General features: G+C 46.0%; 1 protein-coding gene across 1 annotated transcript; it reads left to right on the forward strand.

Annotated features, from left to right (window-relative positions):
• The first annotated feature begins 2,688 nt into the window (after positions 1-2,688).
• Positions 2,689-5,104, forward strand: LDOC1 (LDOC1 regulator of NFKB signaling). The gene has a single exon (XM_055563441.1). It carries the CDS (start codon positions 2,786-2,788, stop codon positions 3,224-3,226), a length of 441 nt encoding a protein of 146 aa, XP_055419416.1. The 5' UTR covers positions 2,689-2,785; the 3' UTR covers positions 3,227-5,104.
• The last annotated feature ends 3,794 nt before the right edge of the window (positions 5,105-8,898 follow it).

An 8,898-nucleotide genomic window follows, 5' to 3' on the forward strand; every position in this document is an offset into this window, starting at 1 on the left:
TGGACTGTAGCCTACCAGGCTCCTTGGTCCATGGGATTTTCCAGGCAAGAGTACAGGAGTGGGTTGCCATTGCACCTCACAAAATCCCTGCTCAGCTCTGTGGTTGGTTCTGGCATGGGCACTTCTTGTTCTCTAGGTACACAGAGCCCTCTCAGAGGTAATACTAGTGGTTGATTCCTCTGGTTTCCTCCCTGATTTCCTCTGTCATGGGTTTGTAGGAATGGGAGTAGGACAGCAAGAGTCTAATCATCTCTGGGTCCTCAACAGACCTTCCTAATCCACAGAAGTCCAGTACAGAAACAATTTTCAGTGGAAGCGCATGGGCACAACAATCAGAGAAGCTGAGACAGTGGTATCTATCGTACCACCAACATACTACTCTCCTGGGTTTAGGCAAGTCTTTAACTCCTGGGTCTCAGGCTCCCAGAGGGCCCATTCCCACGTATGGTCCCTGTGCAAAGGTCAACAAGACAACCCATGTCAGTCGCCAGATCCAGTGCCTGCCACAGGATGTGTGCTTCCAGGACTAAAACCCTGGGTCTATCCTCCAGGATTAGGGTCTAGAGCTGGAAAGTAGAGATGGATACTCACTGCGGCCCCAGGCAGGTTCACCTTCCACCCTGAGCTGTGAATGAGCAGGAGGCCCAGAAACCTACCTCTACCACTTCTTGTCCCTTCATTCCAGCCACTGAACACTTATGGAGCAACTAGTTAATGCTTTCAGATGCAGAAGATGAAAGGATGAATGAGAGAGGGTCCCTGCTTGGTTTCAAGGGCCTTCTGATCCAGTGGGGGAGCTCACATCCCAGGAGAGTTCAAGGGTTCATATTCCTACCTGCCTGTCCTTTTCCCTGCCCACCCTCACCACAGTGGGATCCTCCTCCTCTCCCTTGGAACCTGGTCTCGTTTCACTCCTCTTTCTCAGCTTCTCACTTCCATGGATGTCCATCGAATTATATTGTAAAAGGACTGAGTAGGGTTTAAAAATTTTATTTTGCCACTTTTATTACGTCAGCCATAATTTCACAATGGAAACTATTCATGATCAGAGATAGAACATACCAGACAACTTGAGCATTTCTGAACACTCTGTGCTGCCACCACTTGTAAATTCTATCTTAACATCTGAACCCTGAGATTCTTTCATCCACCAAATATTTATGGAGTTTTGCTGTGGGCCAGGCACTTTTCTTGCATTATGGGTAGAGCAATCAACAAAGCAAAGCCTCTGTCCACACAGACTTCCATATTAAAGTGGAGGCTGACAAATACACAAAGTGCTGTATGATATGATGGCTACTGGTGTGATAAATGCTGTGTAGAGAAATGAAGTGAGGCAAGGGGTTAGAGATTACTGGCAGAGAATGGGGTGCTCTGATAGGTGAAGTGGTTAGCAAAGTCCTCTCTGAAACCCGAGGGAGGAAGAGTCAGGCAGTTAAATGAGGAGAGAGCCTTCCAAGGCAGAAAAAATAGAAAGTACAAAGATCCTGGGGCCAAAGCTACTTGTGTGCGAGAATCAGCAGGGAGAACAATGTGGTTAGAGCACAGCAAGAACTGAGAGGAGGCACAGATGAGGCAGGGCCTGGTAGGCCATTATCAAGACTTTGGTTTTTCTTTGGACTGAGAAGGGAAAACTATTGGAGGGTTTACAGCAGGGAGGGGAAGTGATCTAACTTTGGTCTAAAGGAGTCTTGTCCTTACTCTGGGGAATACATACACTATAGGAAGAGAAGAATGGAAGTTAAGTGCTTAGTTTCAACAGCCTGTGTGAGAAAGGAGGGCTGGGACCAGGGTGGTATTGGTAGAAGTAACAAGAAGTGATTCGACTGGGAATATATTTTAAAACGCATTCCAAAAGAATGTGGTGGCCCGAAGGCTGTATCCCCAACTCATTTGTCAACTATTTGAATAATCGCATTCAAAGTAGAAAAGCAAAGCCATTTTTAAAACACAAGTGTTTATTGTTAAGCAGGAATAAATACCCAGTAGTCAAGAAACACTAACATTAGGACAGAAGTAGAGTCAAAGATAGGCAGGACTCCTGCAAATGGTGATTGGATGCTAAATTCTGCAGAACTTTTTACACTTTGCTATTTACAAAAATAATTTTAAACAAAGGGATAGAAGTACACAATACTATTTTCCAACCAAAGAAAAGTCCCTTTTAAATATCGTTTTGTCATGAAAGACAGGACCCCTGAGGGTCTTTCATAACTCTTACAGGGTGTGACGCTGGCGTGCAGCCAGCACTGCTAACGGTTCTTTGGGTGAGGGAGATTTCATAAGCCGAGAAATGTGTTAAAACCACTCAGAGGGAACCCAGGGGCCACTGGCCCTCCAAGGAACACCGAGATGTATGAGTCGGCTTGGCTGAAGGGTGGTGAGTCCTTTAAACCTGAGCAGGTTGAACCTCTCTGAGAGATGGGTCTTTCGCGCCTGCACGGTCCAAGCCATGGCCCGACCCACATCCAAGTTTGGGTCTTCGCCTTTATCCAGCGGCCCCGGGACCTGCGAGCGCGGACCCCAAGCCCTTGTCCGCGCCACCCCGGCCCCGCCCCTTGCCTTTCCCGGCCCCGCCCCCTCCAGCCGGGCGGCGCCGGAGCGGGGCCGTCAGCTCGGCTGTGTGGGCGGAGCTTGCGCCGCCGCCGGGACCCCTGCGCGCACCGCCCCTCGCCCCTAGCCACCGCGCGTCTCCGCCGACACGCACTTCCTGCGAGGCCTCCGAGCGCACCTTAGCCCGGCCGAATCGAGCTGTGCCCTGCCTTGCCTTTCCAAGCTGTTCGCCATGGTGGATGAGCTGGTCCTGCTGCTGCACGCGCTTCTGATGCGGCACCGCGCCCTTAGCATCGAGAACAGCCAGCTCATGGAACAGCTTCGGCTGCTGGTGTGCGAGAGGGCCACCCTGCTGCGCCAGGTACGTCCGCCGAGCTGCCCTGTGCCCTTCCCCGAAACGTTTGACGGCGAGAGCTCCCGGCTCCCCGAGTTTATCGTGCAGACGGCGTCTTACATGCTCGTCAACGAGAACCGATTCTGCAACGACGCCATGAAGGTGGCATTCCTGATCAGCCTGCTCACCGGGGAAGCCGAGGAGTGGGTGGTGCCCTACATTGAGATGGATAGCCCCATCCTGGGCGATTACCGGGCCTTCCTCGATGAGATGAAACAGTGTTTTGGCTGGGATGACGACGAAGAAGACGAAGACGAAGATGAAGAAGATGATTATTAGGCCCGGAGACCCTCGGGCCTAGGAGGGGGAAGGGCACTGCCCGCCGCCACCCCCCTGCCTCCCCGCCTCGCCCCGCCCGGAGCCACCGCGCTCCCCTAACGCTGTGATCCCCTGGCCTTTCCCTCCCCTCTGGTTGTCTTCCTCACCCTCCACTCTCTGCCGTAGTGCTTGTCTTTGTTCCAGGCATAGTGCTCTCCAGTCACCTGCTGAGGCTGGGGCGTCTCTGAAGTGCGCTCTGCTGCCCACTCTGGCCAGCCCCAGGACCCTCACTGCTCATTAGAACTGTGTTCTGAGCCCCAGCTCTAGGGCAAGCCCCTCTTACAAACCGGTCAGCCTATACTCTGCCCTGCCGACTGTCAGGCCTGCACCTCTGCCCAGCGACCTGCGCTGCCACCCAAGCACCCTCCATCAGATTCCAGCGACAGACCCGGCCTTTGGAGATCAGGAGCAACCTAGAATATGCCTTTGTGGGCTACACCTCCTGGGACACTGATTTGGACTGCTCACCAACAACTCCACCCCCCTCCCCAGGGGCTAATCTTTCAACTTGATTAATTGTTCCCTACTAACTCCGAGTCTTCCTCGTGCCCGACGAGATTGCTGCAGGAGCCCATTGTGCCTGGCAACCCAATTGTTGACATTTCTCCTATGCACCAGTTTTGCACACCTGTCATCTTTGTTTCAAAATTGCAGCAGTCCCATCGAGGTGTGCATTTGGACAAAAATACTAAAAACCGAACAATACAAACAAAAGCAGGTACTCAGCCCAGCTCCTCAATGCTACCTGGAAAAAGCATTTGCATTCTTTTCAATAAATTTCAAGCACTACCGAAAAAAAATACCAAAAAGTGTCTTTTCATGGTTAAGGGCTATCATTGGCCTTTGCCACTTTCACCCTGACTCTCATTATTCCCACTGGTATCAGGGAATCTAATTCAACGTTCAATCTCTGTACTCCCCACTGTCACGACTAAGCTCCAGAGGACAGTTACCACAGGGCTTTATGGGGAAACTGGTACTACCCCTACTGACGCCTTTCTTATAGCCCTGGTGAAGGGAGTGTTCTCTGGTGCTTCTGAGGTGGCATGGGTAAGGGGTGGCTGAGGCAGACAGGTGGCACACCATCCCAAACTGGGACACTTTTGAGAGAACTTCAAGGGGGCACTGTTAATAATTAGACTGGAACAACAAATACAAGTCAGGACACACAATATTTCTATCTTCATGAGCTTTGGGGTTCTTCCTCAACATGGTCAGAGATGTTCTGCCTCTTAACTCTTAGTGCCTGTGGGGTGCTATTGATTTCGGGCTTCAGTACATAGTGTAGCACATTGTTTTAAAACCCCTTTTAGGTGCTTGAGCTAACATTAAATCCCAGATCCTGGATAAATGTGTGCATACTAAATGGAGCCCGATTTGAACGTTTCCTCTTCCTCAGGCAGATCCCCTTAGAATTTCCACCCATCCATGTACCCCAGATTCCTCCCTGAAGAAACTGACAAGATTCCTGGATCTTGAACTGCTGCTATCTGAGCTATGCTATCTCTGTGGGCCCGGAGGGCTCAGAGGCACTGAGGTAGTGGGGTGAGTGTTGAGAAGAAACTGCATACCTTTTGAGGCAATTACCCAGTTAAGTCGCTGGAGTGTTAAGCCAGGGAACCTTGGTCCGGGGGTTTGTGGGGGCTGCCTATGCCAGCCAGGACCTGTCATGGAGGATTTGAGCTGTTCTGAGTTCTTATCTGTATCTGCCCCAATGTCTTCATTGTACCATGTCCAGAGCCAGCCCTGCCTTAGAACTTCTAATTTAGATAATGAATTCCTTGTTGTTTAAGACCTTTCGAAGCTAAGTGTTCTTTTATTTGTACTGGTAAACCTCACAGTGTGGGTTAAATAAGATCCTGATCATTTTCCTGGGTACTTTATGGGTGTGGATTCAGTGAGATCACACCCATGAGATAGTTTGAACTGTCTCTGCTACACGGTGAGCACTCAGTAACCTTGGGCTCTTACTCTTAGGCCTGGGAACTGAAGCATCATTCCAGAAACAGATCTCTTGCTATGACCTTGGCCTCAGTAGGAGAATGTCAGGAGTCCATAGAAGCAGGGTAGGCTCAGGGATAGTGGAAATGGGAGCAGCACGAGACTTTGTTTACTCTTTTGGATCTGGCATGAAGTCAGATAAAAAGCCAGTTTACAGTTACTTTGGTGAAGAGGCAAAGTCCAGAGCAGGAGTCATTTTTCCAGCCTAAGCAGGTTGTTTCTGGAGGGTGTGACAGGAGTAGATAACGATGTAGCAGAGGAGGTTGAGGTCCATCCTGGGGGTGGATGTGGGAAAGTGCTGGTCAAGAGCTGAGAGCTGAATGAGACCCAGCGAAACAAAAAATCAGTCATCCAAAGTAATCAGTGGCCTGGGTAGACTTAGAGGAGAAAGAGATATGGTGGTCAAAGAAATGTAGTTCTTGGCCTCATGGTGATTTCAATTTGTTGCTCTTATGGTGCTTTGGGCCAAAATTAGGATGGTACCTTGCTACAAGTTAAGGTCCAGAAAGAGAATCTAAACGGATTAGATTTGAAGGTGACCTTTTCAGGGTGGAAGTTGAAGGCATAAATAGATGAGATCTCCTCCCTACCACCAAACCAAGTGAGTCCTTTCTTTTCATGGGGAAGTATGGGTCTCTGGTCAGTGAAGATGCCAATGCAGTGCCTGAGTAGCACTCATGACAGCTAGGCCAGGAGTTTCTGGAATCTGAAATGCACACATCCTGGGCATGTATGCATGGGTGTGAGCTGACTCTGTGTGTGTGTGTGTGTGTGTGTGTGTGTGTGCGCGCGTGCGTGCGTGTCCTTCATGTGTCATGGAGGAGCAGGTTATGCTGTGAGCTGCAGAGAGGGGCAATGTTAAGAATCTGGCTACCTTGGGGGCAGATTCTGCAACAAAAGCATCAATACTAGCAAGGGCATGACTCCCATGGGAGGAATTCATGACAGTTTGATTGTAGCATAAGCACAGCAGAAAAGAATGGAGAAGCAGATAAGCACATCTGAACAGAGTGTCACCACTCAGATGGAAACTATTAAAAGTAGGTGAAAATGTTGAAATAGCAAGTTATGAACTTCAGACTCCTGAATTCCCACCACACTGAACTTGAAAAGGTCACTGAAATTATGCTGTTAATGAAATCAATCATATTGTAGATCATACTCATGGAATCATATTAAATCTTCCAAAGTATGATTGAATTTCTCTAATCATTTGAGTAGGTAAGCAGTGCCATCCATTAATCCTGTGTTATTGTGTTTTGCAGGATGGTATGTAAAGCTAGAGGTACATTATGCACATTGTGTTTGGTTATGTTCTGTTATTATAATAGTGATTTGGAAGTAGAGGGAGATGTCTTCTTGAAATTAGTAGAATATATTTTTTAAAATAAATGAATTTAAATAATTTTTTAACTTCTTAAAGCAATTAAAATGAAGCTAATAAAGGGGTATCTGAATTTAGAACATTCCTGAGAATGTTTTCCTTGATGGATGATTAATGTGGGGTAATTGTATGAAGTATATATATTATTTGCTTTGAAATATGAATTTTGCTGGGCTTTATGGTAAAGAACCTGCCTGCCAATGCAGGAGACTCAGGTTTTATCCCTGGGTCTGGAAGAGCCTCTGGAGGAGGGCGTGGCAACCCACTTGAGTATTCTTGCCTGGAGAATCCCATGGACAGAGGAGACTGGTGGGCTACAGTCAATAGGGTTGTGAAGAGTCAGACATGACTGAAGAGACTTAGCGTGCATGCCTGCATGAATTTTGCTAAAGTAGCATTAGAAGTGTCTGGTAGTTTGCATTACTCAGTAGTTCAAGTATATTTCCTACAGTCTTATGCCCACTTATTCCTAAAATTAAATACAAGGAACTATGACCTGTTTGGTGTCCTTCGACAGTGCTGGAACCGCTACTTCTGATCATTCCCCTTGCATTTTTTCCCTTCTTGTCTGAAATGCTTCTGTTATTATTTGTTATCTTCAAATATTGTATTGTCCAGAGAGTTAACAAAAAACAACAACGATGCAGTTAGCCCGTGATGGATAATTGCTTGCTTGAAATAATTATGAACTGCATAGCAAGATTTGTTAAAGGAGCAGAAGCCCTCCCCTGGGTGAGTTAGGGGAGGTGGTGGTGAGATGCTGAAAAGGAGGTTTCAAAATAGTTAGATAGCAGCATTTATAAACAAATTAACTTTTCTTAATATCCACAATATTTGCATACCTTCTTCCCCCACCCTAATGACAAAGGATTTCATGAGCAGAATTATAATGATGTAATTCTTCTATTTTAATCAAGTGTTAGTCACTCAGTCATGTTCAACTTTTTGTAACCCCGTGGACTGTAGCCTGCCAGGCTCCTCTGTCCATGGAATTTTCTGGGCAAGAATACTGGAGTGGGTTGCCATTTCCTTCTCCAGATCTTCCCGACCCAGGGATCGAACCCAGGTCTCTCACATTGCGGGCAGATTCATTACCTGTGAGCCACCAGGGAAGCCCATTTTAGCCAGAGTCCCTTCTTACATGACCAGTCAGTTCAGAGCCAGTCAGCTCAAGATAAAAAACTGTCACAAGACTCTTACATTCCTCACTTAAAATTGTTACTTTTAAAACAAATAATAACAGTAAAGGAAAGCAAAGGGTATTTCAGTGGTAACTGAAGTAATTGGGGTATTTCTGATTTATTTGTTCTCTCAGTCAGTGCAGTTCAGTCGCTCAGTCGTGTCTGACTTTTTGTTCTCTAGACACAGATAATTGCACTGCCATACAGGGCTTTTAGAACTGCTCATTTGAATGAACACAATTAAATTTTTAACATGTTCACAAGTAGGGAGAATAATATAATGAGTCCCCATAGACCCATCTCCATATTCAAAACTTACCAACATTTTTGCTTCACCTATCCCTTTTCTTTCTTATAATGTTAATGGAATATTTAAAATAAAATTTCAGATATCACATTAATTCACCCTTTAATATTTCAGTATGTTTCTCTAACAGATAAGCCTTTAAAAACAATCCATAATATCATCACCATCATGTACTAAAATACAATGACTCCTTAATATTTAATACTCCATATTCAAATATCCACAGTAACTTTAAAAAGTGTTTTTAATTATTTGTTTGAATTAGGTTTCAAAAATGTCGATGCAGTGCCTTTAGTTTATATATCTCTAAAACTTTCTTTTAACTAATAACAATGACCCTCCATCTTTTTTTCCCCTGTAAATTATTTACTGAGTAAACCAGGTCATTTGTCCTATGGAATTTCCTATATTCTAGACCTGCTTAAGTTTTTCATATCCTTGCCCAAGTTTCTCTTGGATTGTTGGTGTTTCTCAATTTTTTAGAGGCTCTTTATTCATTAGGGATTGATGATATATGTTGCAAACATTTTTTTTTATAGTGGTAAAAATTTTTGGCCATGCCATGTAACAGGTGGGATCTTAGTTCCCTGAGGAGGGATTGAACGTGCGCCCCCTGCAGTGGAAGCACTGAGTCCTAACCACTGGGCAATCAGAGAAGTTCCTTATTCCCGTGACCATAATCCTCCATGTGTTTTAATCTTAATATATCAGATAACTGAATTAAATAATAACAACTTAGTCTAATATTCATTAAATGTCT

This window comes from Bubalus kerabau, chromosome X (genome assembly GCF_029407905.1).
Source record: "Bubalus kerabau isolate K-KA32 ecotype Philippines breed swamp buffalo chromosome X, PCC_UOA_SB_1v2, whole genome shotgun sequence".
NCBI classification, from domain to species: domain Eukaryota; kingdom Metazoa; phylum Chordata; class Mammalia; order Artiodactyla; family Bovidae; genus Bubalus; species Bubalus kerabau.